The 15,521-nt window shown below is 43.5% G+C and overlaps 1 protein-coding gene across 2 annotated transcripts in view; it reads right to left on the minus strand.

Moving 5' to 3' along the window:
• Positions 1-264: 264 nt before the first annotated feature.
• Positions 265-15,521, minus strand: part of BBS2 (Bardet-Biedl syndrome 2) — a 34,881-nt gene continuing 19,624 nt past the window's right edge. For both annotated transcript variants that reach the window (XM_015421394.1, XM_015421393.1), the window contains 7 exons: positions 13,663-13,834; positions 11,962-12,091; positions 9,967-10,098; positions 9,076-9,213; positions 7,685-7,797; positions 2,397-2,545; positions 265-646 (listed from right to left, as the gene is read on the minus strand). In XM_015421394.1, coding sequence (XP_015276880.1) covers positions 540-646; positions 2,397-2,545; positions 7,685-7,797; positions 9,076-9,213; positions 9,967-10,098; positions 11,962-12,091; positions 13,663-13,834 — 941 coding nt within the window. In that variant the 3' untranslated portion in view covers positions 265-539. The remainder of the gene's footprint in view (positions 647-2,396; positions 2,546-7,684; positions 7,798-9,075; positions 9,214-9,966; positions 10,099-11,961; positions 12,092-13,662; positions 13,835-15,521) is intronic.

The raw sequence follows: 15,521 nt of genomic DNA on the forward strand, positions 1-15,521 counted from the left end.
ATGGAGAGTAGATTTTATTAGGTAGTCTACAGAAGAAAACCTCAGCTACAGAAGAATCGGTGCAAGAAAAGAATATGCTTATGTCTCTTCAGCTGTCAGGAACCCCTAGAGAACAAAAGATGTACCCCCTGGAACTGAGCCACAGCACAGATGGAAACAGTGCTATGCAGCCAGCCAGTTCCACAGGGTGACTCTGCTGTCATTCTCCAGGGTCTCCTGATAGTTGAAGAGGCATAAGTGTACTATTTTCTTATGCTGATTCTTCTGTAGACTACTTAATAAAATCCCTTCTCCTTCACCATTTGTGTGCTCAGTACCTCCATGTCCCTTAGAGGAAAAGAGCCATTGCCCCTTGCCATTACAACATACCAGATACCTGCTCATCCTACTCTGAGGAAGGGTTCTGCTTACCAAGCATTTGCTGGGGCTGATCTGACAGGATAAGCAACCCTCAGCCTGCCGCTATCTGCCCGTGTCCCTGACTCGGTGGCCTATTGCCAAGATCATCCAAACACATTCAGCTTCACCCTCCATTCCGATCAGGACGAGGCTGTTCCTACACGCATGATCCTGAACAGCATATTGATGTTGTCATTCTTGATAGCATCCCGACAAGCCGCAATCACTTGCATCTTGGGTTTACCAACTGGGGGAAGAAAGAAAGAACTTGCATTACAGGTTGCATATGTTACAAGGGAAATCTACCTTTCAACCTTAAGGGGAAAGACCAAAATGGAAGTCATGAGGAATCTGCACAATCCTTTGTGACCCCAGATTCCCCATCCTACCCTCAAGAAGAAGCTCTTTGTGGTTACTGCGCGCTGAGGTATTTTGGAAAGGAAATTCCTTCAAAGCATAATGAAATACAGATGTGATCATGAGAACCACAGGATGTTAGTCCACCACCACCCCCGCTAGGGCAAGTTCTATCTTTTTACAGTGGATAAGAATAATATTGGAGAGTGTATAATGCACACATGTACATGCATCCTTTCCTAATATTTCATGCCAATTTTCAACTGGCGTATATGAATGGTCTCCTTCCCACCCCCATGCACTAATGGGCACACTCCTAAACAACTCTTTTCTAACACACAGTCACATTTAAGATGGAAAAGTAATTAAAAACCCTGAAGCAACAAAGATGCGTGCATCTGGGAGTAGCTTCTGTATATTAGAGTCTGGATTTTCTTTAATCCACGACATCTGAAAAATCCAGTTTTACATTTCACAATGGAGAATCTATTCATAAAACCAAAGAATCCCCATAACCCAGTTTTCTAGCTTCTGCAGTACAGGTCTAGTTTACACAATACTTATGATGCAATTGTTTATTACGGATTGATTAGATGGTTTTCCTGAGAATAATTGTAAGGTTTTTAAAAACTCCTTGTTTTAAGGGAATTTATCCAAGAGCAGAGGTCAATACTAGCTGTTTCCTCCTACATAGCTAAGGAGTAGCCTGTGCTCTTACTAACTCAAATACTCATTTGCTGTACAATTTTTGCAATGAATTTCCATTGCCCAATGCCATCCTTGGGGAGGATGGGAGAAGGGACTGCAGCATAGTGCTAACAGCCATGGCCCAGAATATCTCAAACCAGGCCGAGGATGCAGGTCAATGCCTGGAGTCTGCATGGAATACAGTGGCAGGGAAAGTTGCCCCAATTACACCAAACAGGGAGAACGCGAGGCTCCTCATCTCCTGTGCCTTCCAGGAATGTACAACTCTTTGAACTAGTTCTTGTGTGGATAGTATAAAATAGTCACAAGCTTCTTCAAACAGCATTTTACCTCCAAACTAGACACCCTCCCACAGTACTTCCTCATCTGGTAAAGGTTACACCAGACTTGATGAATCAATCTGTACTGACAGGAAGGAGATTCTCTAGTCCCTCAAAATCCTTCATCCCAGAGCTTGTATTTTTGATTCAGAGAGAGAAGAGACCATGAGAATGCTCCTCCTCCTCTTAAACTCTCAACTTGATGCTCAGTTCACCCCCTAAAAAGAAAGCCAGTGACTCCCTTCAGTTGACCTAGCAAACAGTTACACCCCCTTTTCAGATACTACCATCACAGCCCTCCTCTTTATGGAGAGAGAGCTTCTCACATTACTTTTAAAAGACCAAGAAACATACCTGTGTTGGAAGAGCATTGGAAACTCTTTGAACACAAAGGTGTATCATGGCTCAGCAGAACCCCTCAAACAGTTCTGACATTCAGGCATCTTCCAAGGCAAGCCCCCCCACACACACACTTGAGTTGTGCACACCTGTGCCTTTCAAAGCTAGTGCAGTTAACTAATGCTCACTTCTTCAGTTTTCCTCTCGCCCATAAGCAGGATAAGAACATACACAACAAAAGTCGATCCTGTCCCAAGTTCCCCAAGCACATACCTCGCAGGCGTCCTGCTCTTTGGATAGCCTGGTTTATTGCCTTAAGATTATTTAAGAACTCTGTGTGATTGGTGCAACGGATTTTATACTCAGACAGCAAATCTTTGTTGAGATTGTATAGTTCCATGTATCGCCTCTTCATATTTTTCCTGAAGAAATAAACGCAAGGAGCACATAAACCCAGGACCAAAGAAAGTGATCAAGAATCAGTCTCTTTCAGCCACTACAGTGACTGTTCAAGCCACAAAGGGACCACAATGACTAACCAAAGGTTGCACCTCACCAACATTCACTATGAAAAAACTGATTCTATTCCAATTACAGTCCACAAACTTGCTTCTTCTTTTGTTCCTTTATTTTGCGTCATGCAGTGCTGCTCCCAGGCAACTGCCATGCGACAACAGATTTCCTAGGTACATATTCTGTTTTCCCCAATGCTTCGTCAGGTCACTTTTTTATACATGGAGCTGTTTTACAAATAAATTACAATATAGTTACAACTCTTATTCATTCATTATTTTTCAAGTGTGAGTAATCAACGACATGCTTACCCGATGCTCTAAGCCGCCTACTCAGAGTTAATCTTGTGTTTCCCTTTGGCATCTGCTGGCTCTCATTACTATCTACACAGTTGCTCTGTTATCTTACCATGCCTTGGTTGCTCACACCTGTTACAGCCCATTGTCATTTCCAAATCTTATTCCAGGCAGCCACCAATTATAAAATTATACAGATAGCTAAATAAATGAAGACTGAAATTTAAAAATCAAATAGGCTTCCTTGCATAACAATTCCTTAGCCATATCCACTCTGTTGTATGTATGTGGTTGAAATCTATATAATACAGAGACTCTTATTTCATCAGTATTGTGCCCAACTTCATTATAGTGGACAGTCATTGGGGCCTCCCAAATTTTGTTTTTAGTTACAATTTTATGTTCCATCATTCTCAACTTAATGCTTCTTATTGTTGACCCCACATATAATTTTTGACATGGGGAAACCGCTACATATTTCAGACCACAGGAATTACAGTTATTAAATTGGTCTATATTCCATGTTATATTAAGCTGAGGATGTTGAAAAACATGCCTTTCCATCACCACATCACAGGCAACACATTTTCCACATTTGAAAAATCCAACAGGTAAAGTTGATTCACTACCCCTTATTTTAATCATATCTGACCTGACCACTATATCTTTAATGCTATTAGATTTTCTCCATCCTATCTCTGGTGGTAAGCTACATCCTGGCAATGTATCAATTAAATACCAATGTTTATATATGCTTACGTACATATGTATGTATGTTTCCTATGTACCTAGGAAATCCATTGTCGCATGGAAATTGGAAGCAGCAGCAGCACTGCATGACGCAAAATAAAGGAACAAAAGAAGAAGCAAGTGGGCTTTCGTTTTGTGGTGCTTCACCTTCGGACGTTTCCCAGGAGAGCTCCTGTGGAAACGCCGAATCTCCAGGTCCTTTGGGGGGGTCTAGGCTTGTCCAGACCCTGATGAGTCTTCCTGGAGGGGGGCTTATTGCAGAGGGCTTGATCCGGGAGCTCTCATGCGCGGCGGTGCGCAAGTAGACCCCAGATCGTCCTGAAGTGGGGACCTGCGAGAGAGTGCTCTTTGGAAGCCATTGAGCACAAAGAGGTGATCAGTCACTTGTAACGAGAGTAATTCTGAGCCTCATCTGTAACATCGATGAAAATTCTTACCATGAGTACTAAAGCAACATTAAAGAACTCAATGATCGTTTGCCTATGCCCCTTTAAATCTTAAAAAGACAAGGAAAGGATGGGTGGAATTCCCCCCTTCCCTCCACTTCGCAGCGACGAGGACGAGTTAGGTGGGGGGGGAGCTGTACTAAAACTCCTTCAGGGCAAAAAGGATATAGGCTGTTATCTGAACTCTTAGTATCTTTTCTTGGACTACAGATCTGTGTAAACCTTGGGTTTTCTTGTTACTTTTCAGCTTCTGGATTTAAATGATTCACGGAACTTATATACAGCCTTTTAAAAAAAAGAATGAGTAAATAACTTTAACAGAGAATATATCTCAATGAAAGAACCACAAATCTTCCTTGAGAAAGAAAGAGAGACATTTAAAACTGAATCTCTGGCTTTGAAACAGTTTCCCATAACATCAGACTTATTGTTGAAAAAATAACTTCATAGTGCGCAGACTCCATTCTACAACTGCAAAACAGCTGACCTGTGTTGAAAGATTCCTGGTGGTTAATATCTCTGCTGGAGAAGCTATCTTCAAATGTCATCAGTGGTCTAGGGACTATTGAAAAACAGTTACAGAGGCTTTTGCTTTGCTTGACTGAGCTAGCATTCAATACTGTTAAAATGAGTGCACAAGAGAGCTTTGCTGATATTACTCTGGAACAGATCCTGTGGGAGGAGCTCAAACGCTTAATTTACAACACAGTCAGTCTAGCTGTTGAGAAAGCGTTTGATTTAATACAAGACAAAAAGGAAAATACATCAACACAAATTACAATTAAGACAAAGGACCTCAGCAGCTGACTCTTCAGGATACAGATCAAATTTACAAGCAAGAGGACGAACCCTACAGAGTGACATATAAACCAAAAAGAGGAAAAAAATCTACATAAAACTTTAACAGAGCTTTCAAAGGTCAGACAAACACTGAAATCCTCAAAGATATGAAGGAAAAATTATTCCAGGGAGAAGATACAACAGAATCTATGGAATCCTCAACTGCCAGGATTGAATATAGATGGAGAGTCTTAAAAGAACGCCTTTCCACTTACATAGACAAGAGACATAGAGCTAAGACATTAGTGAAGAGAACCAAAAAAACCCCCAACCACACAACTATTTAAGTTTTATAAATAAGGCTAGGATTGGAGTCTTTCTGTATAGTAACTAATTAAGTCTGGGTATTTTGGAATTTGGATTTATATATTTATAGAACATTGATACATGTTAAATCTATTCAGTGGAAGATGAAATTAAAATCACTAGGTATCCTTGATAAAAGATGATTTTAAGAATTGTAGAAGTTTAAATTTGTATTCTTGTATTATTAAGATCACAATTATAAGTGTTTGGGGTTGATTTAGGGAACCCTTTTATATGGCAACTGATTAAGATTTGTGATGTTGGAACTTGATTGGGAAGATAAATTTAAATTTCTTAGGTAAAGATGATTATAGATAGGAGTACGATTTTGTATACTTATAGAGTATTGATGAATACCAAATGTATTTGTAGAAGCTGAAACCAAAATATTTAGGAACTCTTGGCAAAAGAGGTTATTTAGAAATGTAGAAGGTCAAATTGTATTATTGAGTTGAGTAACTATAAGTATGAAAGAGAGGTTAGGGAAGCCTCTTTAAAAACATTAAATCAGTGTAAACACAGCTATGCAATGAAAGACCACTTAAAAAATTTATAGAATTATAAGAAAACCAGTATATGAGCATATGTGTTTATGAAACTCCAAAGTATACTTAAATTTATTATTATTAGAAAATTATATTAATAGAAAATTATAACGGAAAGCTTAGATAATGCTTAAGTAGTAAAAGATCTGTAATGATAAAGTATAGAGTTGCAAAATTTTATGGCTTTTTGGTAGAAAGATAAATAGAAACTTATCTATGAGGTAGCTTAAGAGATATAATGGTGTTGAGATTACTCTCCTTTATGTTTGTACTGTCTGTTTTGTGTAAAAATAATTTAAAATTTTATTTAAAAAAGAAGAAGCAAGTTTGTGGACTGTAATTGGAATAGAAACTACAGTGACTGTGGCTGACTCAAGCAAGAGCAGATACATGAAAGAGGGTAGCAGAGTCATGTCAAGGTATTTCCTGTCGTGTGCATGGCCTAGTCTTCCCTCCCATGCAATCCTATGTTCATATGTCCCCTTCACTATGGCCAATTTTAAAACATCTGTTTTATGGTGTCCCAAAAGGCAAATTAATTGTTACCATTTCATACAATTACGTCTGTGAACGGGATACACCCCAGGGCTTTACACGCCCTGCACTAATTAAAAGCAAAATTCTTAATCGAGGCAACTTACATTGCAAGCACAAACATTTAAAAAATGCTAGCTAGTTTTTCTTACATGTTTGATTTAAACACAGAAATTCTTGGCAGACCTGGATATACAATTAGATGACTGGCAGCAAGGGGTGTGTGGAAGCATCAGACGACACTACAAGACGCATAAGTGTCACCCTGTGGACACCTGAGCCTCCTGCCGAACTCCATGAGGTTGAAGAAATTATATATTAGGTCCAGGCAACCTGATATGGATCTGCCGCTCTGCAGGTCCTGAATTTAAAAATGACTTCAGAAGGCACAGCATCAAAAACTAGTGCCTTGTATCATCAGTGAAGATGCTCTGGCAGTTGTACATCTGTGTACTGATGCCGCTAAAGCTGCGGTTCCCCACTCCTGGTTTTTTCCTCACCCAGGATGCTGAGAGTATATGCAGAATTACATAGTTAAAAGTGTACTGCCTGTGTGTAACAAACACACCTTGTGTGTGTAACAAACACTATGAGAACCTACTAACAAACAAACAGGGAGGGGGGAATGCTCAGCAATCCATATACTATGACCTGCCCAATGCTCAGTCGACAATCCCAGCTTTTAAGCAGCAACACACAGGCTGTGTTTGGCTCAACAAAGGCTTGCTTGGCAACAACACAGGTGGTTTTGGAAAGCGAACCCAAAATTTGCAGACCAAAATTGCTGCTTCTTTCAAAAACATTCACTTGCATAGCTGAGAAGCTCACTTTTAAACAAACAAATGAAAAGCAAAGATGGCCAGGCATTCAGCTTCTACAGCATATACCAGGCTGCCCTGGAAATTCCACATGGATGGAAGTCACAGAGAACTCTGCTCCTTTGACCAACACCTGTTGCTTTTGCCCCCTGGTAGGGATGTTAGGTTGGCCAATGCTGTCTCTGAGGCTTTTTGGTTACAGTTATTTTATGAAATAGCCTTCCTGGAATCATTAGAAAGGCTTCCACATAACTCGTGTTCCACAATTTGTGCAAGACATAAGGGCTTTTGACATTTCCACCAGATTATTTTTTTTGAGGGACTAGCTAGTTTTGTTTGTTAGTTCTGATAGTTTTTAATTATATGTTGTATTTCTATAATCAGTCCAGTTCTGGTTTTTAACAATATGCTCTAAATAAATAAATAAATCTCAGATGTACCCAAGTTAAGCAAAGACACAGCCAGCCACAGACAGAGGCACACATATGGAAAAGCACCACAAAGCCAACTCACATGTCACCCATGAGGCGAGAGTCTTCTGCTCGAACTAGCATGCTACGGATGAAGTTAGAGCTGTCAGCCATGTTAGTTGTGAGCTTCTGACATACGGAATAAGACTCATCCACCTATCAGAATGAGGAAGCAGATGTGAGGACATTCACCATCCACTCAGCAAGAAGATTCAGATGATACCTCTGTCTCCATGCAGGATGAGTTGTGCCCTCCCCAGATGGTGGCACTATTGACCTCTTGCACTCTTTTATGACCTTGCACTTTTGGGGAAAGAGCTCCACTGCAGCAGCCATCCAAAACGACCACCAAGCCCCCTTGGGGCTTTGACACGCATACTCATCTGCGAATCACACCAGTTCCTGATACCCTCAGGAAGCCAAGACTTTGGAGTTCTTGCAGTCTGCTCCAATTAATTACAGGACAGGACATCTGGGCTTCCAGTACCTTCCCCAAGAAGGTCCAGGTCCTACTTCCTGTTGTTGATCCACCCAGGAGGCCCCTCCCTGGCTCAACTAAGCCATAAGGGTTCTGTTTTGGGGAGGTCTGAGAGTGGAATGAAGCTCTTCCTGCTAAAAAGGACAGACCTGTAATTAACCAATCCCCTCCACTGAGTGCACGGCACTGCAAGACAAGGGAAAATTACATGGAGGGGGAGAGCCTGACAGTATTAATTGCTGTGATCAGAAGTGGCTGTGGTGACACAGGAACTGGCACAATGTCAGGAAGCATGGAGATGGACAAACTCTCCTCCAAACACTGGAAGCTGGGACGGCAAAGGCTTTGCAGTGTCAACACAGAGAAGGCACCTCTGCCCCAGAGTAGGAAGCCAGCTGCCTAGACTGCAAGGCATCAGGAAGACAGCTTAGAGCAAGACGGACCAGGAGGAACAGGACCTGCAGCAAGCTTCCAGCCCACTGGAACCACAGTGTGCGGTTACTTTTGTGGGATGGACAGTCAGCCCCCCTGGATCTAAGAGGGACTTGGACCTACTGCTTGAATGTTGGACTAATGATGGATGGAAACCCCAGCAGTGACTGGATAATCACGGGGTGGGTGGGGTGGAGACACCCTATAAGCCTTGACGAGAAATTAGGGCTGTGCTCTCTGGGACCCTCTGGAGAGGCAGATGTAACATGCTGTATCTAAAATAGATTCAGGAGGATCAGTTCAGGAGGATCTCTTCCCCCCCTCCCAATTCCGAACATAGTACTGTTGGCAATTTGAGGTTTACCTAAGAAGACAAATAACATAAAGGGGATGTAATCTCCCAAGCACTTCTATGGGACAGAAACTAAGAAACTCCACAATTTCCATCCATTCCAATGTGTGCCATTTCATTCCAAGGGACTGTGTCCCTAGCTGGTATCTGGAAAAGATTCCGGCTTCCTCACCTTGATCAGGGCCTTGCGCAGCTCCTCAAAATAAACTGGGAAATCTGCCTCGACCTGCAAGTCCTCTATTGCTAAAAAGGAAGTCATCGACTGGATTATGTCGCCAGCCAGGTCAATGTCGTCGGTGCCAATGGAGATCTTGAATGGGGAAAAGAAGAGGAGATATGTCAGATTTGCCCCATACAAACTTTTTGTTCTGCTGTACTACCGAGACACAGGATGCAGGTGAATGGTCTAGGACACCTGACACTGCAGCACTGCTGAAGCTATGTAGGTGCAGTTCTGAGCAGTCCCTTGGCGGACCCAGGAAAGAATCGGTGTATAACTAATAATATTTTAAAGGGGAATAAAGACAGCAATCAAAACCTTTTCATTAAAAAGGACCCATTGATAAAGTATTTTGAACCAATCTGTCTGTTCCTCCCGTAGCACACAAGTCCCCAATTCTGGCTACCCAATGCAAGTTTCCTAACCTGTCTCTTAGGAATTGGCATTACAGGAACTAGGTGTAAGGGAATAGACATGTACTACAGCTCCCAATCAGATTAAAAGATGGCAAAAAAAACACAACAACACCTGCCTGGCTATCCTGAACTCTCCCCTTCCATTTCCAACTTCTGTACCCATCTGGGCCTCTTCCCTCACTGTTCCAATGGCGCCCTAAGCTTTGTAAATACATACACAAGAAGTTACAAGTCACAAAACCTTTACTACTCTGCCTGCTCCTGTACACTTGGGCATCATCTGTTGTATATAAACTGCCTAACATGGAAACAATTACTTCTCATTAACAAGAGCTCCCTTGCCTGGTCACCTGGATAAGATTCTGACTCAGCCAAGGCAAATGCCTGTTCACAAGTCTAATTACAGCACCAGAAGGAAAAACAGTACCTCCCCGCTGGAATTCATTTTGATGCACAGCTGCCCTGCATTACGCAGGGAGGTGAAGCGGACTTGAAATGACGTGCTTTGGGTCTCCATTTCTTCTGTTAGCAAGAAACTCTGGTTCACCCACATGACAACCTTGAAAGATAAATTCATAGCATGACCCTCTAGGGAAGATCTCAAAAGCTCTTCCAACGTGTAGTACCCTACCTGGCACAAGGAGTTTAGGTGAGCAGCCTCTCTGCACCCTAAGTACGAAGCAGACAGGTGACTGCTGTGCTAGTACCAGCCCAAGGAAGAGCAGTCTGTTGCCCCCACGCTCAGCTGTGAGCTCACCGGGAAATTCGACCCATTTGCCTAACAGGGCCTGCAATGCTGTTCACACACACACACCAAGGCATGGCCTTCTTTACCTGGGTCATACTGGGCTTTGGATGCAGTGAGGAAGGCCTTTTGCTGTTGGGATCTATGACACTGCTGGAGGAAGAGAAACAACAGGAACTATGCCTCTTTTTATTTTGGCGGCAGCAGCAACAAGGGGGGCATATGTAGTGACACATCAGGACCGAGTACTGTATCCTGTACCACCCCTTGCCTAGTTTACAGGGGAAGCCTAGATTAGAACTTCCAAGTGCGTCTGTGAGAATGCCACCTCCTCAGCTCCCATGGGATGATGACAGATATAGAAGGATATGCGTGGCCTCCATCAGACACCCTGAGACATCTCTGACTGGGCTTATTAACACTGGCAAGTTGGCGCTCTCTCTCTTCCCCAGATACACCTAGTGGGCAAGAGCACAACTGTTCCTTCATTTCCACTGCCTTTCAAAGAACCTGTTTCTGTTCCCTGCCTTCTCCCATCACTAAGCAGAAAGTGAATGGCAGAACAGGAGTCCTCCCCTCCCCACTGAATCCTCAGTTTGGTCATGCCCCTGACTTCCTCACTGAAGGGGACTTTCCCTGCACTGTTTGTCTTTTCTCCTCAATGAGAACAACAGTGCCAGTCACTCAGGCCTTCCTCCTCCCCAATGCCAGGCAACATGTTAAAGCACCAGATCAAGTTTCAAAAAAGACGTGTTTTATTCACTGTATTCTTAAGTTGTGATTCCTGAAAAAAATGAAGCTGTCTTACACCTAGTCCACGCCAGTGGGCCAGCTAACCCAGCACCATCAGCTCTATTCCACTGTTCGCTGCATGCATGATCATGTTCTTATTGCACAGTCTTCTGCTTTTACAACCCCGTTTCTGCATTTGATTGTGATATATTGTGTCAGTGGCCTGACCTGGATGGCCTGGGCTAGTCAGAGCTCTAAGGCTAAGTAGGGTCGGCCCTCGTTAGTACTTGGATGGGAGACCACCAAGGAAGCCTAAGGCTGCCATACAGTGGTAGGTGGCAGCCAAACCTCGTCTGTTTGTCTCTTGCCTTGAGTACTACGGGGTTGCCTTAAGTCAGCTGCACCTTGATGGCACCTGACACCACATCTTTGGTACTGTTTCCAATTTTTGTTATCTTAGACCTACTGCATTGTTCACTGGGTGCCTCACACTATTTGACTGCACTGTCTTACACTGTGTAATCCGCCATGACCTTCGGTGGAAAAGGTGGGCCATAAATAAAGTCAATAAATAAAATACTCTACTGCAGTTCTCTAAGGACCTGGACAGGATCTTTCTCAGCCCTGTGAAAAAAAAATCCATTCGGCTGGATATGCCACTAAGTTAGGTGCCTACTTCTGCCCCAAAAGGTGCCTGAGATGACATAATAGCGGTGATGGGCTTTAGTTTTTACAAGTTGTTCCTAAAACCAACTCTTCCCCTCCCTCAAACCCCCCCCCCTCCTATTTCAGTATACTACCCAAACCCTAATTGAATACAACATCCAAAACTATGGAGCTTTGGATGAACAACACCGGCCAGCCACATCGGTCAACATTAATATAAACTGAACACAAACCATTACCCATATCCAAGGTCAGGAGGAAAAACAGCTGGAAACTTACCCTTTGTACTCTCTCGCTGATTGTGAATTTTACAAAGCTCCGAGGCTCAGGAGCAGAGTCTGGTTTACTGAGTGTATACATGGCGAAGCGAGGGAGTTGCCTTGTGAGCTCAAAAACATGGAACTGCATACTGGAAAGCAATCCAAAAGAATGACTAAGATGACTTCACCAATATACTGCTGACTTTTCATTCAGCTTCTGGCATAAAGTGTACCTATTTTCCAATTTACACCACTGAGATCCAGCAATCTCTGATGCCCCGTTACTGTCATTCATTGGTACAGGACACTGAAAAAAGCCTGCCATAGAAATGAAAGCACCGACCTGCTCCAGTTCACTGCTCTTCCACTGTATTGGTACTCATGCCCAACCATTCATCATGAACACACAGCTTAATAATGGTCAACAAGGTGGAATATAAAATAACTGTTTAATATTAAAAAAATTGTTTAACACAAAATGCTACTAAGGCTTCGAATATTCAGCAAATTCCTGGGAACCTGAGTTCTAAAAATAGAACAAGTTTCTAGATCTCATGGATTCATAAACAGGTGTTAAGGGCAGTGACAAAGTCTGCTCGTGGCACAACAAACTGTGTTCTGTGGTCACCTGTTTCACACTCCCCCACCACCCCAAAAGCAATGCCAGCTTCAATAACCCTAATTACTAACTATTAAGTGTTCTGCTTGCCCAGTTTCAACCTCTGCTCCTTCCAGGAAAAAAAGATTATCCAGTATAATGGATTCTACCATGTTAATTCCATGCAAATTAAACGACATAATCACCTCAGTGCTGAAGGGTCTGGAAAAGCTGTCTGTCTGTTTCAGGGCACATTTCAAAGTGCTGGTTCTTACTGTAAACCCATAGATGGCTCGGGGCCAGGGTACGTGAAGGACTAACTCCTCCCATACAGCTTCCTCACAAGCCCTGATTTCTGTGCCCTGCCTTTAGAGGTGAGGCAGGTAGCAATCAGAGACAGGGCTTTTTCGGCAGTGGCACCTCGCCTCTGGAATGCCCTTTCCCTTGAGGCTTACCTGGCACCTATCCTACTCTTTTAGGCGCCAGGCCAAGACATTTCTTTTTACCCAAGCTTTTAATTAAGGGGTTGCTCTTTTAACATCACTTTTATAGTCTGTGTTTAGCCTGGGAACTGTTTTACAAGATTCGTTTTAAGCCACTCAATGTCTGTGCTCTTGTATGCTCTGGCTGGGCTTCTAATGCTGTTGTGTTTTTTTTACATCATTAACAACTATAACTGTGTTTTATGTTTTTTACTATGTTTTATTTTGTAAGCTGCCTCTTGAGCAGGTTTCCTGCAGAGGCAGCATAGAAAGGTTCTAAATAATCCATGGTAGTGGAGGAGCACGTGAGATGAACACAGCAGGTTCAACCTTCAACCCATGGCCTCTTCTGTTTAAGGATCTCAGTAGGTAAGTGTTGGGAAAGTGCTATCTCCGGATAGCTGCTGCTGGCCAACACAGGCAGTACTAACTTAAACAGAGCAACAGCCTGACTTGACTGTACTTCACCCTAAGGAGAGAGCAAGAGTGAACAAGGAGCCCTCCATCAAGATGTTTGTGAACAGGTAGCTCAAACCAGCAAGCCAAGCCAGAATCTGCTAAAGAAAATCCCTCCTACATCCAATGCTGTCTATGTAGTTATTATTTATACATAATTTCTACTTGCTGGCATGACCCTTACCTGTTCTTGTAACCCACAAAGGCCTTGATGTGTAAATCCACTGGGACATCTTTGGGAGGGGTGAGAGGAACTTTGATGCGACTTGAGACGTTCTGAAGATTAGGGTGAACCACATGGCTCTCACCTTCAAATATTCCTTCCGCAAAGATCAGTGCAGCTCGGATGATGGTGTCTTTGGGGAGGGGGAGGACACGTTACTAGTTAGCGGCTCATTCTTTGGAGTTATTGTCCAAATTAAGTAAAGGGAAGGACGGGTGAGGGGGGCTGGGTTGGAGAACTAGTAAACTGAAAGTTTTATAGCACACTGGTTGATGGACCAACACTGTGCACATTATGGTTTATATTTGGACATAACAAGCGCATCACAGTATCTGATGACTACAAGGACTCAAATAAAAGCACAGCAGTGCCAGCTGAAATGGGAATGCTACACTCCCTTCTCTTCAGCATCCACAAATCTTTGTAACGTGCTAATGTCTAGGTGAAAAGAAAAAGCATATGACCCAGATATTAGCTTACGCTTGAGAGATACAGTATGAATATATGCACATTCAGGGTGAGAATCACAGCACAGAGGACCTCTGGTGACTCACTGGTAAATACCAAAGGTACAGCTGTAGCCATCTCTCTGGAGTGCTGGCCACGTTCTTTATTTAAAACATTTATATCCTGCCCCATCCTGCATTCTGGGTGACTCACAACAATAATTAAAGTCACAACATAGCAAAAAAGCAACACGGGTAATTCCACAACCACAAAGAGCAGCACTGAGCATACAAACTGCCTGGCCTCAGCTCCCACACACCACTTCCACCCCACATAAATAGGTCTTGCAGCCACTTCTAAAAGCCATCAGGGTTCTGCGACTTCCCTACAGCTAACAGAAAAAGGAGCGGGCACCATGGATACCAGCCTGAGCTCCTAGGTGGAAAGGCAGGATAAGTGCCCAATGCAGACTGCTGCTGGCGATCGTAATGTATGGAGATGGGTGGTCCTTGTAGGTCATGGATACCAGGCAATGAGCAGCAGCATCTTGCACTTCAACACAGGGTTCACTGGGTTCCAGTACAACTGCAGTTGAATTACGCCCTCCAAACAGCCGCGTTTCACACCAGCTACAAAGTCCATGGCCACTTCTGCACTGTCATTTTTGCCACTCTTTTGTCCCTGTTGCTTCCCCCCCGCCCTTTTCCACATGTGTTTTGCTCCTTCTGGGACAACTAGAAAGAGAAAAACATATTGGGGGAACAAAACCCTGAAACAATAGGGACAATAGAGTGGCAAAAATGACAGTGAAGAAGTGGCCCAAGTCATGGAAAACTGTGATGAGATTCTCCTTCTGTAAGGTGTGGCCACATATACACAAGCTAGGCTTACCAAGTGGCGGCGGGGGATCTGCATGTCTTCACAGGATCCCTGCCGCGGGGACGGCGATACGTGGTGCACCCATTGCCACGATGTGACGCAACGCGTCGCTCTGGCAACGGCGGGTGCACCACGTATCGCTGTCCCCGCGGCAGGGATCCTGTGTAGACATGCAGATCCCCCGCCGCTACTTGGTAAGCCTAACATAAGCTGTACCTGATTTAAAAGTTCTTTCCGGCCCAAGCTGCCACCTATTGCTCAAAATGGAGTGATGGGTCCAGGAGAATCCCTCTATCCAAAAGCAATCCCAGTGACTTACAAAGGAAACCGCCCTTCCAAAAATGTCCAGCCTCATTTCTGATATCACCTCCTCTTTGCCTAGATTCCACCTCAGCCTGTTCAACCTCATCCATTTGAATTCCTAGCTACAAACCTGGCTACAGCTCCAAGACAGCAGCTCTTTGCCACTGAGTTAATGAAATGTAGAGCCTGGC

Source organism: Gekko japonicus, unplaced genomic scaffold (genome assembly GCF_001447785.1).
Source record: "Gekko japonicus isolate JY-2015 unplaced genomic scaffold, Gekko_japonicus_V1.1 scaffold674, whole genome shotgun sequence".
Lineage (NCBI taxonomy): Eukaryota > Metazoa > Chordata > Lepidosauria > Squamata > Gekkonidae > Gekko > Gekko japonicus.